Consider the following 22,019-nt stretch of genomic DNA (forward strand, 5'->3'; position numbering starts at 1 on the left):
TGTCCATCTTATCCTACTTTTTGCAAAGGCTCATCTGTCTGTTTGCAGCTCATACCAGTTTGCCTTAGATCTGAGACCAAAAAGTCTAAAATCCAGACACAAAATGGGATTCCAACCACGAGCGAATTTTGCATTAAAAAAAGTCGGGTCCAAAAAATGAGGTTTTTCTATCTGTATTTTGTAGTGCAACTAGATATTCCAGATTATTTGGTATCATTGTAGAGCTACATCTGTCTACCTTTATATAATACCACCCACTTTAGTGTATCATGCATGACCATGACGCTACAGAGCTCGGCAGTAGGCTACTACCTCCTGCCCCGTAAAGTCGTCACTAGGGGTTAATGTGTTAAAATGTCTGCTTCACCGAACTTACAAGCTACATGGTCAATGATAAAACTGATATATACCAAGCCAACCCTGACACACCTCAATGGATGTTTGCATTGTGAGATAGGTATTCATTTTCAATGCTCATCTCCAATTTCAAATTCCTGTCAAATTAGTTTTGTGATTGATTTACTGATACCTATCATTATAGCTCTGTGTGATAGGATAAGTAGTACACTTTGATAAGAAAATGTCACTGATTGAGCTCTTTGCCTGGATGCTCCCATAAGCTAACAGGCTTTGTCTAGCTATCACCCTCTATCCTGAGCCCAGGATAAACTGCAAAACTTTTATGAAGTTACATACATTGTATTAACAAAATTATACATGCTATTGTATCACAAACATATTTTGTATATTTGTTAACAATAAATAATACTACCATTTACAGCACATTATACATGGTAAATAGTAGTATTGTATTTCTTTTATGTTCATATAGCAGGTACAAAAAGAGGTAGTTCCTGTTTAACCCATGTCTTAAGTCACTGATATTAATGTTTCCTGTAACAAGCCCTGGAATTTACAAATCAACATGCACAAGGTCAAAATCAGCTTGAAATGGTTAATATTCTGTTCATAATGCTTTATATTCTGCAAGTTTTATACTGTACAATCTAGCCACATCACATATATCTGCACCCGTATTTTGTGTTTATATGTACCATCTTCTTCTATTATACAACTGGCCAGTTTCTTTCATCTAGCGTGTCATTTCTATTATACAACTGGCCAGTTTCTTTCATCTAACGTGTCATTTCTATCATACAACTGGCCAGTTTCTTTCATCTAGCGTGTCATTTCTATTATACAACTGGCCAGTTTCTTTCATCTAGCGTGTCATTTCTATTATACAACTGGCCAGTTTCTTTCATCCAGCGTGTCATTTCCATCTTGTAGTCAATATCATGGCCAGACTTGCATTTTCTTGCTCGGATGTGATGATGTGACTGTTTACTATTTAGAAGTTTTGACAAATAAGGAATATATTTTTATTTATCAATTACATTTTAATCATAATGTATGCAATGTATCTGGGATTCATACTTAAAGGTCATAACCAAGTTTCAGTCAGTTTGTGATCATGCTTCTCTAAACAATTGCCTTGTCCAAGATTGTTTTGATGCTGTGTCCCCATTTTAAGGTGAGTAGTTGTCAGTTATTAGCAACATAAAATGTGAAATTTCTTCAACTATTGTGTTTGGAAATAAAAGGCTCCAATCTCTAACAATTAACCACCAGGAGGATTTCATTCAAAGTGAAATCAATGTGCCAAAAATGGAGTATCCACAAGTGGTGTTTAATATTGGTTATTTATGTGCTAATTACAGGAGACTGACAAATACTTACTGCTTGTCAAACAATTAAATGGAAACAAATAAGTGTTCTCAATCTTAAAAGTTGACTTGTCAAACATTTTATGCATGTTACTGATTTTAAGGTAATTACATGATAACTGTTAAGTAAATGGATAAATCAAACTAAGTGTTCAAAACTCCTTCAGTTTGTGAGTATAAATAGTCAAGCTTTCATTACTGTTCATGTAGCTGAGGAGATGAGAATGATATCTCAGCATAACAAAGAAACTTAATAACGGTTCAGGCTCTAATGAACCCATTTTTAAGAAAAATAACCAGCATGATGCTATTGTCAGATCATCATGGATTAACGAGTATCCCTGACTAGAACATTACTATTGGTTGCTTTATTCTTCAGTTCAAGGTCTTTTACCTAAACATCACACATGCCAACCCCATGAGGTATCAGCATAATTTTTCCTAATATAAGGGGCAAAAAAGCACAATCTGAGCACAAAAACTGTGATCTATATATCACTAGTACCAATATTAGAAACCCTACGCTGAGGTTACAACATCAATATTAAAAATGTATATATTTTTTTAATTACTAGTAACCTGGATCTAAAGTCAAAATATTTGCAAAATAATTGGCAAATTCCATGTGGATCAGAACCAGAATACCAAAAAAAAAAAATATTGAAAATTTATTGATATTCAATACTCACTTGAACTAGTCTAAATGTCCAACTTTTGCTGTAGCATCACGAGGTTGACAAATTCTGCATGACAAAGTCCTCAAACTGAGTGATGCAACACTCATATTTTTTGTTTACAAATTTTTAAAGTGGTGTTGATTTGTCCTTTCTCTGATCAAACATGTTTTAATGTTTAAAAAGACCAATCTGCTCTAAGATGTTTCATCCACAAGTCAAACAATAAAAACCTGTTCACTTAATACCTGGTGCCATTTTCTTTATAAGTACAGACTGGTATGCTACCTAACTGAAACATCAATGAAATGAATCTTCAAGGCATAGTTTCAAATGAAAGAAACCCGTTTACTTGGAAATGGGTCATTTACGGTTACTATAAATATAAAATTAGGAAATTACATGTAGGTCTAATCATGACAAATTAGCTCTTACGCTATCATCAAGCAGCAGTCTTTCTTTTTAGAATATTCTCAAATTTTTATGATGAACGATTAAAAAGATGTTAATATAAAAGACAAACACAACTATTTCATGTACCAGAAAAGAGTAATCCATATGCATGGGTGCATAAGATGTAATTTGGTGAAAAAAGCATAATGATTACACCAAAAGCATTAATTGTTGTTATGGATGCATAATGGCTTCATTCTGATTTATGAACAACTAAACATCGTTAGATGTCTATTGTTGAAAACTTGTCAAAATAACTGCCCACTGACAAGGAATTTGTGACAGCATTAAAGGCAGCCATGGCACCATTTTCATTTAGGACAATGCAGAAATCTTAAGAAGTCTTTTGGTGAAAACCCATGTCTATGTGGTCATTCATTCAGAAGAGTATTGATAAGATTTTCAATGTGGCTGCTGTGTCAGCCATATTGGACATCATATCAGCAAAATTTTCATTTAACACATTAACCCCTGATGACGAGTTTATGTGGCAGGAGGTAGTAGCCTACTGCCGAGCTCTGTAGCATCAAGGTCATGTATGATACACTAATGTGGGTGGTATTATAGAAAGGTAGACAGATGTAGCTCTACAATGATACCAAATAATCTGAAGTTCTAGTTGCACTACAAAATACAGTGGGAAAAACCTCATTTTTTAGACCTGATTTTTTTCAACCCAAAATTTGCCTGTGGTCAGAATCCGATTTTGTGTCTGGATTTTAGACTTTTTGGTCTCAGATCCAAGGCAGACTGGTCTGAACTGCAAAAAGACAGATGAACCTTTGCAAAAACTAGGATAAGATGGGCATTTGGAATAAAAAGTGGTCTCAATACAAAGATATTGGGTCCGTTAAGCAAAAAAAAAAAAAAGGAAATCCAACTTTTACCCTTCTGTTCTCATGCACGAGCCAAGTAGCCAATGAAAAATGATGCTTCTAACACAACTAGGCATTATGTTATTGGAAAATCACCTGGAAGTTGATTTATTAGGATTTATTCGAAATAGCTTTCAAAATGTGTCCTACTCGAATTTCAGGCGAAAACAACAAAAACCTCCAGGGGTTAATGTTTTAAGACAAAATAGATATCGTAAAGTCTTCTGGTGAAAACCCTATGTCAATACGACTTTTCATTCAGCGGTAGCATTAAAAATTCAAGCTGACTGTTGTGGTGGTCATACTGGACATCAGATTCTGATTGGCATAATTTTCATATACAAAACAAAGTAGCCAACATAACAAGTCTTTTCATGAAACTGTAGTAGCGCCTTTCTGATGTCACTGCGCTATGGGGAATTAGTCACAAGCAAGAGGGTTTCTTCTTTTTCTACCTTTAATGATGTATGTTGCCCCTAGTTCTTCATGCTGACTCCCTGCACTATGTTTGACCTGGTTATTTAAACAATCCTAGCGGACTTCAGAGAAAACATTCCCTGAAGACCTATTCTAAACTAATATTCTGGTCTGATTGTGTTAGGTGCAGACCCTTTATCTAACTCTAATCTACATATCACAATGCACAGAATCTAAATTTTGTAATCCAAAATAAAGCCATATATGTACTCTCCATACACACTCTTTTTCCACTGATGCTGTGTGTTAGAATTTACAAAAATATTATTTTGAATATGAAATTACTTGTAAACTTTATCCTTTTGAGCAAATTACTTCAAAATTAAACTATAACTACTCAACTCTATTTTAAGCACTTTATACCTACTAAAAGAGATTCAAATTTCCCTTCAAATGGTCACTAATTTTAATGTTTAAGCATTATGGCAAACTTGCTATAATTGATTTTAATTAGCTTTACAAACACATCTTCCAACTGTTCTACTGACTCCTTTGTTTCAATTTCTCTGGACTGTAACTTGACACCATAGCATTTGAATAGCTGCTGGTAACCTAGTATTGACCCCAAATCTCTGCCTCTAAATCTGACAGTGACTGTAGAGTTACTCTATCATAGACATACTGTTATTAAATTTATGTAGAGAATTTAGAAAATCTATACACAAATATATCTTTCCTTCTAAAACTAATATAAATACCATAGCACCTGAAATAACTAAATTTAGCCCTATAATATGTCCCTCCGGCCCAGCAAAATTTGGTCCCCAAATTTTTATAACATACTATTGTTTTTGTCAAATTATTGAATAAATTGGATTTAGACATGTATTTCATAATGTTTTATGTGGCATCAGTGTTCACACACACTTCCTTGCACACTACAAACCTACAAAATCTACTCCCTAAATAGAATTTACATTCCATAGTGCAGGGTATTAAGGTACAAAAATATTGCGATTTATTACAATCTTTTCAATTAGAAACAGAAATAACTTTATAATCCCAAGAGGTCTTATGGATGCTAATTTTAGGTAAATATCTTGATACATGTATATGTAAAATAATTTCAAACACTTAATTATTAATCACACTAATAATTTATATATCATCTTTGTCTACCAAAAGTCACATGAACAACAGTTCCATAAATGTCTGACTTCTCACCAATCTACAGTACTTTGTATAATGTTCCATGAATGTCACTTCGCTTTGAATGTAATCTGCAGGTATCACAAGGATTTCAAGATTTTCTTGAACTGAATAAGAACTGGCACTAACATTGTGCCATAGACTGCTTTTAAAATTACAGTAGTTATTTGTTTGCAAAGAATAATCCATTTGGAATGTGCAACATAGCTGTCAATTGTCCAAGTGTGGGATTTATACATCTGTTCTGCTATACCATAGGAAGGAAGATGTGCAGGATAGATATGGAAGAAAAGGTTGATAGGAAAGTATAGCACAGCAAAACAAATATAATGAGTCCACCTTTAAGAACTAATTGATCAAGTCCCTTTGGAATCTTCACTTTGCATACTTTCTTCTCTTTCCTTTTTGTGTCTTTGTTACATGAAATTCCCGGAGCAAAAACTGCGGTAAAGCTTCTTCAGGTTCCCATGTAGTCTTGGGGAAGTCTTGCCATTTAACCCTATAAACACGCTTGCCACGATGCCGACTACAGGCTAGAATTTCATCAACATCCAGTAAAGTTAGGTTCTTTCGCATTAGAATGTGTGGTATCGGGGAGCTGTGTTTCTCCACATGTGTTCTTTCTGTCAACACAAGGGTGATTTGCAGCCTTGCTCTCGGTTCTTGTTAGTGGCCTGGCTTTAAGAAACCGTTATTAGCCATTGTACATGTCTCCCTCATTTCTTCCTTGGTGTTGTTTCTTTCGTTCCGTATGGGTTATCATTTTGTCTGTTTTCCGTTGATACACTGAGTGTAGGTCCTTGTTCCAGTGTTCGATATTGCTTTTTGTTTTTCTGTTAAGAGGTCCTTGCATATGTATTATCCATGTTCAGTTCATAGTCCTTTATCGTTTCCTGGTTGTCAACAATTTTTCTTTTTTTTTTATGTCTAGTTTTGTTAATGATTTTTTTTTTTTTTTTTTTTTGTTAAGAAGTCCATGCAATAGTGTTGTCCGTGTTCAGATCATAGTCCTTTATCGTTTCCTGTTTTTTTTTTTTTTATTATTTGATCCATTCATTTTCCCACTGCTGCGGCTAGTTGTTCTTGGCTTCCATCACCAGAAAAAGGTGGCATGAGACTGAAATCCATGCAGCTTCTATCCATTTTGATGCAGTAAAATCACAAGAATCAAAGGCACATATAGATCTCTAATGACAAATTTTTACCTGACAGATCACTTCGTAAAATTGTAGAATAAAGTGTAAAGAAAGGTCCTAAAGATGAATATACAAAAATTTTGCTACTTAACTTTCATATGGAGTCAGCACAGTCTAAAATAAACTAGAATTCCCCAAAATCCAGTAAAAGTTTCAGAATACAATTTAACACAACATTTCCATTTTAAATTCTCCACCAAACTGTAGTAGCGCCTTTCTGATGTCACTGCGCTATGGGGAATTAGTCACAAGCAAGAGGGTTTCTTCTTTTTCTACCTTTAATGATGTATGTTGCCCCTAGTTCTTCATGCTGACTCCCTGCACTATGTTTGACCTGGTTATTTAAACAATCCTAGCGGACTTCAGAGAAAACATTCCCTGAAGACCTATTCTAAACTAATATTCTGGTCTGATTGTGTTAGGTGCAGACCCTTTATCTAACTCTAATCTACATATCACAATGCACAGAATCTAAATTTTGTAATCCAAAATAAAGCCATATATGTACTCTCCATACACACTCTTTTTCCACTGATGCTGTGTGTTAGAATTTACAAAAATATTATTTTGAATATGAAATTACTTGTAAACTTTATCCTTTTGAGCAAATTACTTCAAAATTAAACTATAACTACTCAACTCTATTTTAAGCACTTTATACCTACTAAAAGAGATTCAAATTTCCCTTCAAATGGTCACTAATTTTAATGTTTAAGCATTATGGCAAACTTGCTATAATTGATTTTAATTAGCTTTACAAACACATCTTCCAACTGTTCTACTGACTCCTTTGTTTCAATTTCTCTGGACTGTAACTTGACACCATAGCATTTGAATAGCTGCTGGTAACCTAGTATTGACCCCAAATCTCTGCCTCTAAATCTGACAGTGACTGTAGAGTTACTCTATCATAGACATACTGTTATTAAATTTATGTAGAGAATTTAGAAAATCTATACACAAATATATCTTTCCTTCTAAAACTAATATAAATACCATAGCACCTGAAATAACTAAATTTAGCCCTATAATAAAACACCATGTTTATAAAATCATCCATTCAGGAGGAAGATCAATAACAAGATTTTCAAGACAACCACTGTGGCGGCCATACTGGATGTCTAAGCACCACCATTTTCATTTAGAATAAGGTACTAACATGATGAATAAAAGTAGTCTTTAGACCTTGTTATGATAGTGTATGTAAATTTTCATGGCAATCCTTCAAGTTGTTCAGTAGGCATATCAATAACAAATCTGTACTAATGGCTGGATGGACAACAGACAACATACCATCCAGCATGCTCTCCTGATCTATGACTAAAAACTACAGTGTGACCCTGTTACAGCACACTCCGTTATAACATGAATCTGGATATAACAGTTATGGTGTGGCTCCCGATATTTTATATACATGTATTTTTCTTGTACATCCAAACAATTCTTTCTTAAAAGAAAGAAAAAATGTAAAAAGTTTATTATCATTTTGGAGAAGAGATTGCGAACGAATAATACATGACGATCATGGCATGACTTCTGAAATTTTATGTATTTTTCTCGTACACGAAAAACAATTCTTTCTTAAAAGAAAGAAAAAAATGTAAAAAGTTTATTATCATTTTGGAGAAGAGATCGCGAACAAATAATACATGACGATCGTGGCATGGCTTCTGAAATTTTATATGTATTTTTCTCGTACACGAAAAAAATAGTTCTTTCTTCTTAAAAGTACAAAAAATAATGTAAAAAGCTTATTCTGTGATTGCATAGGGCTTCTCCAATGTCGCAAACTGTGATTTGTTTTTCCTTATTGGCAGAAAAATATACCATCTGGTGATTTTTTTTATTATTGATGACATTGTTGGCTGTTTAAACTTGTATATAACCATTGTTTTGGAGAGGAGATATTCAGAAACCCCATGAAAGGAAGCCGTAAACTCAATATAAAATGCACTGAAATTTATCTATTGTTACATAAACAAATTCTTTGTCCATATTGATAAACCATCTTAAAGTGCATGAGATCAACCAGACGAGGCAATATCTCGGATTTTAGGCACTTGTTGGTCTATTCAATAGGCAGGGAGGAACAGTGTCTACAATCGACCAAATGACAGCCAATTCCTTTTTAAAAAATGAACACAGATAAAGTAGTTTGCTGAATTTTAAAGAAAACATCACCTTTGAAGCACCTGTTGTGATGAAAATGTACTAAGCAAATGGAGAAAAAAAAAGTTTTAATCATGTAATACACTTATTTGAAATTGCCGCCACAATAAGAAACGAGCATTTGTTTGGTTCTCCAAAGCTGTCCTTTAGCGGTGACTTCAATAACGTATGCACCCTTCATCAAAGAAAGCCAACTACAATCTTCAGTAAAAACAGAGAACCTTTCTTCAAAGGAAGTCAGTGCCAAACTTAAATAAAATCAATGGAATCTGATGGATTTTCTTTTCCATTTTTCAACATGACTGGAACACATTTACTGTGCTGTACAAATTTCCTTTCTGCAGCAAAAAATTTGATGCTTATGAATGCTACCAACGGCAGCTTAAAACACAAACTAACTTTTACCAATTTGTGACTTACTGAAAATGAAATGTGCTTCATCATTCGTTACGTGATTGTGCTATGTTTTTCCTCTGAATTCAGACCTATATGACCTGTGACAAAATTATTCATTATTTTAAATGTCTGTGTGCATAGTTTCATTGTATTGTTAATTCAATGTATGTGATGAGATTCACGGGTGAGTACACGGTGTTGATACTCTAGTCATGCTATACATGTATATATAAACAGTATACACGTGTATGTACCAATCTTTGGTTCTATGACTAAAGCAAAATATTACATATGCCTTCTCTGTTTTCACTACAGGTGTATTTCTCATTTAATATGCATTGATTTAAAATGGTAACTGTGCCAATGAAGCACGTATTTTACTGCCTGCATTTATTACCAACCCCCCAACCCATCCACCCTTGCAAATTTTTTGGGGTACATGCATCATTTTCTTCAGCTAACTGACCTGGTTGCTTATACAGTAACACAGTTTGGTCTATAACATGGTCGGGTTCTATGGCTCCCAACAACCGTGTTATAGCAGGGTCACACTGTACCTAGTAACTCAACTTCTTTCAAATATGTTATAGAAAATGCAGAATGTTTTTACTTGTACCTGCAAATAGATTTTTCGCATCAAAATATTCGCTCCTATTTATATCCAATAGAAAGGAACATTATATGGTAAATGTGTCTCTATAATATTTCACTTTCAGAGTTAAAATTTATGCCTCAATGTCTTTGCTGCAAAACAATGCCTTGGAATTTATATCACTTGATAAACATTGTAGGAGACAAGACACATATTTGAACATGTCAAACCACCAATGACTTCCTGTAAAACCAATAAAAAATCCAATTAATGCAATAAGACCCTCCAACAATTAAAATACCATTTCTATACTTGTATTGACACCCCCACAAATTGGGATCTAAAAACAGCCATTAATACACCTGTAAGGCTTGAGCTGACAATCCAAAAACTTGAAACCATTTTAAATCACTCCCTAAAGTACTTAACTGATCCAACATTTTGTTTCATTTGATCAAGAACTCAATTGTAATTCAGTATCAGCAACAGCTTGGAGAGGTATTGATTGATGCTGGCAGGGAAATTGATAGCATACAAATTAGGTTGTTAAATCAATCAGTTCCCCACCAAATGCTTTATCTAGGGATCTTTCATTACCCAACCATTGTTAAAAAATATAAATGACATTACCTATTCACAGTTCTCACTAAATGTGTTTTTCTGTTCTAAAGAAGTTGAATACCTAATAGCAAAAAGAACAAATACAATATAATGGATTATATGACAGAATTTGATGGAAATGATTACCAAAAATAATCAGTGGTTATGGATATTACAGATACATGTACTAAAATTGGTAGCTATGGCCAAGGAATTGTCAAAAATGTCATACCCAACACCAGTTTATAACATCAGAGTATAAGCACAGTGCTGGGAAATGGTCAGAAATGCATGATCGATTCAGTTGAAAATCAATCATCCATTGGTCATGTTTGTACTTTTTAGTATCCTAAGTCTGTGAACATGTGCTTGGAGTATTCAACAGTCATTCAACAGGGCTGGTACAATTGACATTTACTGCCCAATGCTGAAAGCCCCAGAGAATAATAAGGTAATAGAAAGTATCTATGAAGAAATCAGTCCAACAGAAAATATTTTTTAAAATTTTTTAGAGATACAGTGGTTAAAATTAAACAAGTTAAATTTTGTTCATTCCTAAACAGGCATTAAAAAAAGATTACAGTTGTATCAAAAATTATAATTAAGGTTATAAAAGAATAACCAATCATCAATCAAATGAATTACTGATAATAGACAAACCGTTAGTTAAAAGTAAAGGACTAGGCTGCATTAATAAATTAGGTCTCCATTACTTTGATGCAATGATCATATCCTCACAAGTCTGATTTATTCAAGTCCCTTAGGTGACTATACATGCAATTTTATTGACAAAAGGATTCATTTTGATAGCTAATATACTCCAACCAAAATAATGACATCATCCATACATTGTCACACACAGCATTTAAACAGATAAACAAGAGCAACATCAATGGTACATATGCCTGCCCAATATTTAATACTCTTCTATGCAGGCAATAGTAGACTGTAATTGACTCAGGATATTACAGGTCAATGGGTTTCTATGACATTGACATTTTGTCAAGGTATGCATCGCTGAACTAAACTTAATGTGCAGAAACAACTGTTTCCTTGATTGAAGTTCAACTGACCCATCAAGTTCAGTTGCAGTCTGTGATTTAAAACTATTTGGAAACCATTTTTCTTCTTTTAGTTAGTGATTCTGACCTTTGGACTCCAGTAAAAAATCAGCTTCTTCCTTACTTCAAACACAAACAACCAAACAGTTTCATCTAGGTATGTGCTAGAGATATATTACTAATGATGCAGAAAGTATTTTTATTCTTTCAGTCACAGTAACCTTGACCTCATCTTGACCCCAAATGAAATAGGCATCTTCCTTACCTGGAGTACAAGCCATCCATACACCCAATCTATGGTGCAGAAATAATTTTTCTTCTCTGTAACAGTCTAACTTGAACTTTGACCTTTTGACTCCAAAATTAGTAGGTGCTTCCTTATCCCAAGTGCAAGTCATCCACAAGGTTTGGTAACTGCTAACAACAGACAACCAAACTTCTTTTTTTAGTTCAAGGTAACCTTTTTTTGCCTCATATTGATAGGGTTCAGTTGCAAACACAGTGTTCGGTAATTGATGAAAGTACACAACTCAAGTTATTGCATATAAATGAAATTAGTAACATGGATGGATGGATGGACAGTTGCCAGTCAGAAAATATAATTATATAATACACTCACCCTTACGGTGAGCATACAAAATGGCAAAATATCAATAGGAATTATGGAAGATGACAAGAAAAGTCTTTTATTTTAACACTTACCTAATTCTTTACATATTTGAACAACAGAAGCAAAAACATTTATCGAGAAGTTAACCCGCATGTCTAGAATTTGCAGGTCTGGAAGCTGAACACGTAGGTTTTTGTGCATAGGTGTAAACTGAAGCTTGGCATCGGCCTGAACACCATATTGGTCAAGCGTAGCTCGAGACCTGGTCAGCCACATAAGTTTGTCTGGCCACCATAAAGCATGATCTGACCAGTCCATTGCAATATCTGAAACAAAAACAGAAATATAAGGTTATTATTACAGATCGAAAATGGATTCTTCATATTTTATCATACAACAAGAATCTACTATGGTGATGAAGAAGGGCAAGGGATGATGATCATAAACATTTTCATTTTTTTAAATAGATCTATTAATAATGACAAATGGCCAACAAAAATAACCAATATTTATATATAATTACACGACTGGCCAATCTACATGAACAAAGTCCTTTACCATCAAGGGACCTATGACAAATGGTTCCGACAACTCTTTGCAGTATACAATTTTCCTGGCATACATTATTTTGCTACAGACAGGATTTTAAAAAAATTAAATCCTCAAGAAGCTTCCATTACAACAGACAACCACAATTCAAAAGGGTTTATTCTACACTGACATCATCCAGATTATTTAAATGTAGAAAATGTACATTGCTATGAACTAAGAGCCAACTCAAATACCAATTCATATTTACCTAAACCAATTCAGAGTGTTCTCAAAAGAGTTTTGCTTTTCTGAAGCCAAACAGTGGAATTCTGTTCCAAGGTCAGTGGACTTATCAAAAGGTTTCAAGAAACTTCTGTCAACATCTACAGAAACAGCCCTTGTTTGATTTTGTATAATTCGGTACTACTCTACTTCTTTAAAAGTAATTTCATGTACAAACCTGTAATGTCTCACATAGGTTCACAAATAATTTTTGTGTAAATCTTGCATGTACTCATCTGCAATGCTTTGTATATATTTCATAGTATTGTAGTAGTAGATCCATCAAAGTTTTTGATAGCATTGTTCTTTTAAGACACAATTTGTAAAAACTACTTGTACATGTCATTGTAAAAGGGATCATGGTGGTGGTGGTGGTGGTAATAGTAAATTCTCTGCAGTTGTCAATAACCTCCTTTAATACAGCTCTCTTTTGTTATAATGTCCTTCTTTACAATATGATCCAAGATATTATTCAAGACCACTATGGACCCTGTGACTAAAATTAAACAGAGTCAATCTGAATTAATGTTAAATATATTACAATAAGAAGGAGTAGCAATAACAAATCTGTCCTAACTGATGGATGGACAACAGACAATTGTCTCACATCAGCCAACAATAAACTCACACACACACACACACACACATATATATATATATATATATATATATATATATATATATATATATATATATATATATATATATATATATATATATACACACAGTTATACAGTAGATTCCGGTTAATTGGGACACATCAGGACTCAAACACTTTGATCTAATTAAGTTGCTGCCCCAATTATGCAGAGGAATTAAAAAGGTAGACATGTATTTTGTCCTTTAAGATTTGTTTCAAATAAATGGCTGCCCCAATTAAAAAATGGCCCAATTAACTGGAATAAACTGTATATACACACACATACACACACACATATATAATTTCATTATTAAAACTTTACTTTAAAAATACCATGAAGTGAAAAAATGTATTTAATTTGCTTGAACAAAAATTATTACAATACATTTCTGACTGATGTTTCCTATTTCCCAATCCCACCCCACCCCATCCCACTAATTCCTAAATATAATCATACTATATTGTGGTTAAGTAAATAACGCCATCAGCAGTTATCAACACCACCTACAACAATACAATGAGGATCACTGTAATGTAATCATAATGAGGCTGAGATCTTTCCACCTGGGGTGGGTGGGTGGATACATTAGGTGAGTGAAATTCATAGTCTCACTACCGACACAACACTGTATTTGAATTATTTGTATATGAGACGACTGCTCTTTACTGATCACCCAAATTCAGCTGTGTCTGCATGAGAATAATTTCAATCATATTTTGAGCAACAAAAAGAACAAGGGCATTTCTTCATATTAATATCACTCCAGAAAATGAAAACCAACTGTAAACTACCTAAAAGATGAAGACCAGAAAGAGTTAGTGGGTGGAGTGATGAGACTAACCCAACTATTAGACCTCCTAGGCAAATGGAAACACTCATCACTAATGGCTTGTCTGGGAGGTGAATGGAAGCCACTGCTGCCTTTGCCCAGTCAGAGTGGACAATTTCCATGGGAGGACTAGCTATCCAGAAATGGTGGGTCCCTACATCCCATAGTTATAATTAATATAGGAAGATAGCGAGGAGGGATCTAGTCCATTGAGTACAACCCGACTCCCTATCACCATCAGGATTAAAAGGTAACATAGGGGTGGGGGTATCAATCCAAACCCTGTCCCCAGACCAATAATCAAACCCCAGTGACTGATTACTGAGTTCAGTGACCAGTGAAGGACTGAGGAGACAAACATTCAAAGCTAAAAAAAGGCAAGTGAAATGCCAAAAATAAGTTCACATGTAAAACTAATATAATGGTATTCAATATGTAGGCTGTGATTAAGGAGACAGACTGGGATCATGTTCTTTTCAATTCTAACCCTACAATACTGAGGAGGGAATAATTAGCTTGGACTGGGAACTCCCAGAATCAATACATTACCTACTATATTTCAGCAAGTACTGATACATTCCCTTTATTTAAAAAAGGGTGGACTGAACCTAGTGAAACACAATAGTTTTTGTATTTCTATATGTGCAAGTGTTGGACAAGTCTGACAATTAAACCACATGACCATGACTGCATCCAGTCCCATAAGAAAAATAATGCCAAACAAGGATAAAATCTTGGCCATAAAACAAACAAATGAAACATTAAGTGTGTAGCACCAGACCATCAGTCACATTAAACAGTTGAGGCATTACAGGTATAAATGCCAAGTGCCTGAATGACCTACTAAAGGCTGATCTATGGCAAATGGGATTTAAGGTCATCAATTGGTAATCTGGAATATCAAACCCCTAAAAGTAACACTGGGAACTAGACAAATCTTATTGAAAGGGAAAATCTAGGTTAAGGTATATAATTTTTTGATACAGCCATCAGGTCTATTGAATCCAATATTATCACTGCATATGCAATTGCAGTATTGCAATTGCAAGTAAGTTAGCTTACTGCATTATCAGCTGATACATGGCATTATAAAATAACAAATATTATATAAAGAATAGCATATGCACTAGCTTATAAGTCCAACTGCTTACTGCACAGACCCAGGTCTGCTGGCAAAAAATGCCCCATCAGATCTGGGTCTGTGCAGTTTGCTATGAGTAATCAATAGAACAAACAAAACATACCCTGATCTGCAGGGGCATTATGCTACAGTAGATTGGGATCTTTGTTGTTTGTAGTTTGACTCAACTTATAAAAGAAGATATATACGGCAAGCAAGTCTTGTCCACAAATTTCATCTAATTCATGAATCCTATGATTTTTAGGAAATGAGTCTGTCGTGCAGTGAATGTTGTATGATGAAACATCCTGACCATGTCAACTACACTTTTTATCGCTGACTGGGGTTCATGAAATGCAATTCACATCTTCGATCACAGACCTCCTCATGACCCTGTGACAACTGAGTTTCTGCCTATACCTTACATTTTCAATACAGTCACCTAATCCTACAATGCAGATTTCCACCCACATAGTTATGTAGTTGGCAATGGTTGCAGAGGAATGCCAAGGTCAGATGAAGCAGGAGTAAGTTTCTTAAATAAAATGAAGAAAAAGACTAACAAACAGATAGCTTCATTTCATTAAAGAGATTTCTCTCTATTTCATCTGATTTTGGCATTCTTCAGCTGCCATTCAAGCTACTGAAATGTATGTCAACAGAACTTAAAGAGTCTACTTTCTTGTCAGACTAACATTAGGAAAAAAACATCTGCTTAAGCACCGTCTGAATTAGAACAGTTCTACTTTAATCCATGGAATAGCATCATTATGGCCTGCCAAGTGTGTGATTTGGATTTTTAACATAGCTTTAACAATTTTTCAGTCATATCGCTATGATGTCTGCAGTGTGGCAGTTTATAGTGATGCCTAGCACTGGGGCAATATGCCATAGACATGTAGCATGATGTCCCACCCAGTCACATTATCCTGACACCAGGCCGACCAGTCCTAACACTAACCTCCTAATGCTGAGCCCCAAGCGAGGCAGCTGTTAGTACCATTTTTGAAAGTCTTTAGTATCACTCGACCGAGTTATGAACTCGAACTCCCGCATCCAAGGTGGACGCTCTAACCACTAGGCCACCGGAGTGGTCAGTGTGTGAAGATAAAGTGTTCTTGGAAATTTGGCTTCTCATTCCCATGTCAGTCAACCAGGCAACATGCTACACAAAACTCTGTGCTGAAAGTAAAACATCAAACTGATATGTGATTATCTGGGTGGATGCCTTACATCATAAGACTTGATAGCCAACATGGTGGCCATGTTGAGGGTTAAGGACCAGCAAGACACCATAAGATAAGAACACTTATGATGAAAACTGTTATGTTAATATGATTTTTCCTTTACAAGTGTTAGCAAATAAAAGAATTTTAAGATGGAAACATATTGGATACCAGACCAACACCATTTGAAATTTAAATCAAAACATTATAAGAAGTCTTTTAGTGTAACCCCATTTTAATATGACCATTCATTCAGGAGTAGTGATAAGATTTTCAAGCTGTCCTCTGTGACTGTCATATTAGTCATCAGATCAGCACCATTTTCATTTAGGACTAAAAAGACAACTAGACATCATAATAAGTTTTTGGGTGAAAACCCAAGATGGCTGCTTTTGTGACTCTACTGGACATCAGATCAGCACCATTTCTATTTAGGACCTGCCAGGCAATATAAGCAGTTTCTGGGTGAAAAAAAATCAAGATTGATATGACCATCCATGAAGCAATAAGATTTTCAATATGGCTGCTGTGGTGGCCATACTGGATGTTAGATCATTACAACTTCTATTCACGACTAAACCAGACATCATAAGAAGTCTTTGAATGAAAACTAAATGTTGAAATGACTATCCGTTTAGGAGGAGAATCAATAAACAAGATTGTCAAGATGGCCACTGTGGTAGCATATTGGATATCTGAACTGTACTGTGTGTATGTGTGTGTGTGTGTGTTTGTGTGTGTATAAAGTTTCATGGCAATCCAAGTAATAAATGGGATGTAGTAATAACAAATTTGTTCTAATGGACAGATGGACCACAGACAGATAATGGACAACAGATCAAGCCCCATCCCATAAGCTCTTAGGTTTACAACCAGTAGAGCTAATAATTTGGTAAAGCAACTTAGAATTCAATAAGAACAAATACAGTTACTAGTTTACGGCTTAATTTCCCCTTGAATTTTAGATTTTATGGATCTTTAGGAAGTTACCTCTCAAGTAGTCTGAAATCTACTAATGGCTCAGAATGAAGTAATGCTAAACAACATACAATAGTCTCTAAAAAATATTTCAGTCTTCTATAGGTGTTATAACTTTCTGTCTTAAGGTTGCAAATCGACAACTATCATCGGGACTATGACAAATGGCATTTGTATAATGTCTTATACTTATGCCACATAACCAGCTATATGAAAGAAGGTGCAGCACTTAAGACTGTGGCACTACTACTGTTAGAGGTTAATATTACATCCAAATAAATATGGAGGCAATCAAAGACTTTTATCAAGCAAGGTGAGATTTGTCTTCAAATCCATCCAGGCCAAATCACAGCAGTGTGTCAGCTTTAAGTGTATCCATTTAATGGAATCACGATCAATTCTGGATACCCAAGAAGCTATTTTCATATGAACCATTTAATAAATCACATCACATAGCCCTTTACAGGTAAACAAATAAAACACTGGGCACTACAGAGACCAAACACTGTAATCATGGCTATCCTAACCGGGGCAATGTGAATTTGTGTCAACTGCCCAATTTCCAAGCTTAACTGGGAGCTTTTTCATATCTTCATTTAAGATTGGGGTAGAAGAGAAAGTTTTCATGTTATTTCTAATGGAATCAAAGCACATCTGATTCTGTGGGATTTTGATATGCAAAATAAGTTGTTCTGAATGGCTATCAGACCAGGCATATGCAGACTGCTGAACACAGAACTTCATTTTCCTTTTGTATTGGACCAATGATTTTGTCTGCTTGTCCCATTTTACCCCAAATCTCAATGCTACTCATTTTTTATACAAAGGTTCATCTGTCCATGTGAAGTTTGGTTGGGTCTGCTTTCGACCCAATGAGAAGTTGAAATTCCAGACAAAAGCTCCAGTCACGCAACAGGCAACTTTTTTTAGTAAGGAAAATCAGGTCTCAAAATTGCATTCCCAACCCCACCCCAGTGTATTTTTAAATGTGCATAGAATGTTTGTATTACTCTATATCAGTTTTAAGTTACAGCCTTGGGTTTATTTGTAAACTTTGATAATGTCAGAGCCCTAGAAGAAGGGTACTACCTCATGATGCAAATTTTATCTCTCAACCTACCAAGTTAAACCATAAAGTTCTCAAAAACAAGACAAACTATGATATATAAATTGTGCAGGAAAAAACAAAAACACAAAATCAAAATATATTTATTGAGCCTTTATGAGTAGGTGGTCATCAGCTTTGGAGTTCACCTTGATTGTATAGAAACATGTTGGGGTCCAAAATTAACACAATCTCGCAATCCTACATCACAAACATGCAGAATACATCTGATTTATGGCAGTGTCTTTATGTGACAACCAATAAAACAGTTGGTCAAAGTGTTTAAAGAAAATAGCTCAGACAAGACAACCGGGGCAGGTAAATGGCTACTACTTCAGTGCCTTTAGTGCATTCCATCATTTTCACAAAACAATGCTTATTGCAAAATTACAGGCAAAAAACTTGCTTCAAATAGGATGCGGCCAGCTTGAAGAAAAAAAATACTCAGTTAAAGCACATTTTTGCCTCTAATTCTGCTACAGTGATGTTTTGTGAAAATCATGTGCACGAAATACATTAAGTTTGTATCTATTTACCTCAGCAGATTATGTCAGTGGCTCAGATTTTATTAAAAATTAACTATATATCTTTTTAGTAGATTAAGAGGAGCTCCAAATCAAAGCTAGTAATGAAAGCCCAAAGTGATCCAAATGCTGGATAAAGAATGCTCAAAGTGATCCAAATGCCTAATCAAGAAAGCCCTGTGATCAAAATGCCTAATAAAGAAAGCCCAAAGTGATCAAAATGCCCATGACATAGGATGGTGAGATTTGACCTTGTGATTGCATAATGCTGTTGCTGTTGTTGTTGTTGTTGTAGGGTTTAACGCCATTTTTCAGCACATGATAGGCTATACATGGCGGCCAGCATTAATGGAGGAGGAAGAACCCGGGAAAACCACGGAAAGAATCACCGACCCATGAGAAGCTACAGGCAGTTTGACTCATCTTAAAAGCAAGTATATATGGTATATCTTCTAAATACGGGGTTTTGTTCTCATTTGTTTTTTTTCATATGAATGTGTAGAGTCAAGACTCAATCACTGAATGATACTACAACACAACCAATTTAGGCAACCTCATTAAACCACAAAAACCATCACCAATTAAATGAAGATCTATATTAATTTATATATTTAGGAATAACATAGTAGCAGTATAATCTCTAAACTTACTGTACAGTGCAATCTTGGTGCATAATATATATAGTACTCTGGTACAGTATATACTACTCCCTGCAAACTGCAATTACCCAGACCTGCCATCACATAATGCTTTCTGGTTCTATGTAGTTTTTTTTGAAGTAATTGGCAGAACAATATGGATATGCTGATGCAGATCAGAGTCTATGATGCTTGCAGTTGGGACATGACTTATAAGTGCGTATATACAATAGTTCTAAAAATTAGGACAAGCCTCGACCTCTATTACAATAAGAATTTTGGAAAGAAAAATTTAGCTTTAATAACAAAACAATTGAAATTATTTTTTTTAAATAACAGCTTTCAATAATAACTTGTATCTCATTTCCCATTCAAAATGTCACTCTCTTTCTCTGCACAAAAATTTGTATTGGAAAAGTTTTTTCCAGTGATGAACACTGCCATAATAAAGTAAAATGAACTCTATTTTCATGTGTGCCTTAAAAGACTATAATATATAGCCTGTATGACCATTTACTGTACTACGGTTGAGCTGTCAGGGGGACATTTTATACCTCTCTCCCACTGTAATGATAAACATAAAGGAATTTATAAAATTTTGGGGAACTAAGGCAGTTTGGGGTGTGATAATGTCCCTTGAGCTTTCTCAAGGAACAACATTAAATAATAAAGATGAGTTACAGTTAAAGATATACTTAAAAAAGAGAACAGTTTATTCCAGCAGGTTTGTGAAACCTAATTTTAAAAAAACTTAGTTTTTCACTACAGCAAAATCACTATACATGTAATTGATCCAATACATAAACATAAATTTTAACAAGACACAACTAAGACATGTTCTTTTCCATATAAAATCACACTATTAAAAAATTAAGCAGTACAAATCTTGGAGTTACTTCAAACCAACTGCAATTTAACAAAATGGAACAGACTAAACAATATCACAGCTTTGGACATTTACAAATTTCATAGGTAAATAGCTTACATACAGCATATGGAGACATTCTGTGCATACAAAAATTGAGTTAGATCATGGAACATTATAAACCCATACAAATGAGAGAAAAAAAGAAAACTTGGTAAATACTGATTTTTAAACAAAGCAGTACGTTTTCCTTGATCAGCTACATCAAATTCCTTTCTAACTCTTCGACAAAAAGCACCGCATTTGAAGTGCATCGTGACTCGGTGAATTGCCATCAGATAGGAAGTAAGTCCTTGAATATTTTCCTTAAAAATCAATTGAACTTGAGTGCCCTAGTTTTTTTCTGGATCAGAAGGTATACATGGAGTTTGTTGGTTCCATTAATAGCATAAGATCTTTATCAAGCATGTCTGTCCTCTCAGTTCCAAACTTCAAATGGAAAATATACAATGCCATATATTACGAGCCAAGGAGTTATTTAAAAATCAGTTTAAATATAGAACTTAACCTGCCAAATACATTTAACCTTTCTACCTAATAGTAATAGGTCTATCTGATACAATGACGTTACTACAGGTTAGCACTGACAATTTGGACTCAATATTAAACTGCAAGTTTTATCAAAGGGTACAAACTTCACATTTCTACTTGCTTTAAATTAGTTTAAACCTTTAAAGTGGCTGTCTCTATAAATTAAATTGTAATGCCTTGCATCGACTATCCAAAATTCTCCGTCACTGCCTGCCAATGTTCCATGTCTGTCTATTTGTCTTATATTTTCTTGCAAGTTAGATACACAAGAGCAACATTTAAACACTTAATTACTAATCTCTGGTCAACCATTAATAGGAAGCAGGATAAAATTTAGAACATATACAGCACCAGTAGGATATCCGTGGGTTTTTTTAAGTTCAACTGATACCATTTCCTTTGAAAATCTTTTAACATTCAATGCCTATAGAACCACCTGCCTCTTCACAGCTTAAGCATGATAAGACATAACCCCTGGCAAACGAAGAACTTCCGTTGCTAAAAATATTGCACTTTGAGTAGTCATAATCAGGGATGGTCTAATAACAAATCATCAAGTCCAAGCACGAGTGCATTTGTACATTGTAACTGTCCAACATTTTTGTACTGCATCCAGCAGTTCTACGCTTAATAGTAAGATTGTACAAAAAAGCACTCAGTGTGGACAAATGAATTTTGCCTAGCTTATCTGTATCCAAAACAATATGACC

The 22,019-nt window shown here is 34.6% G+C and overlaps 1 protein-coding gene across 2 annotated transcripts in view; it reads right to left on the reverse strand.

The window, feature by feature from the left end:
- Window positions 1-22,019, reverse strand: part of LOC149805413 (fermitin family homolog 2-like) — a 160,648-nt gene that overhangs the window by 88,875 nt on the left and 49,754 nt on the right. For both annotated transcript variants that reach the window (XM_089949970.1, XM_089949971.1), the window contains exon 3: window positions 12,072-12,305. In XM_089949970.1, coding sequence (XP_089806096.1) covers window positions 12,072-12,305 — 234 coding nt within the window. The remainder of the gene's footprint in view (window positions 1-12,071; window positions 12,306-22,019) is intronic.

Source organism: Sinohyriopsis cumingii, chromosome 2 (genome assembly GCF_028554795.1).
Source record: "Sinohyriopsis cumingii isolate HCF-2022 chromosome 2, ASM2855479v2, whole genome shotgun sequence".
In the NCBI taxonomy this organism is placed as follows: Eukaryota; Metazoa; Mollusca; class Bivalvia; order Unionida; family Unionidae; genus Sinohyriopsis; species Sinohyriopsis cumingii.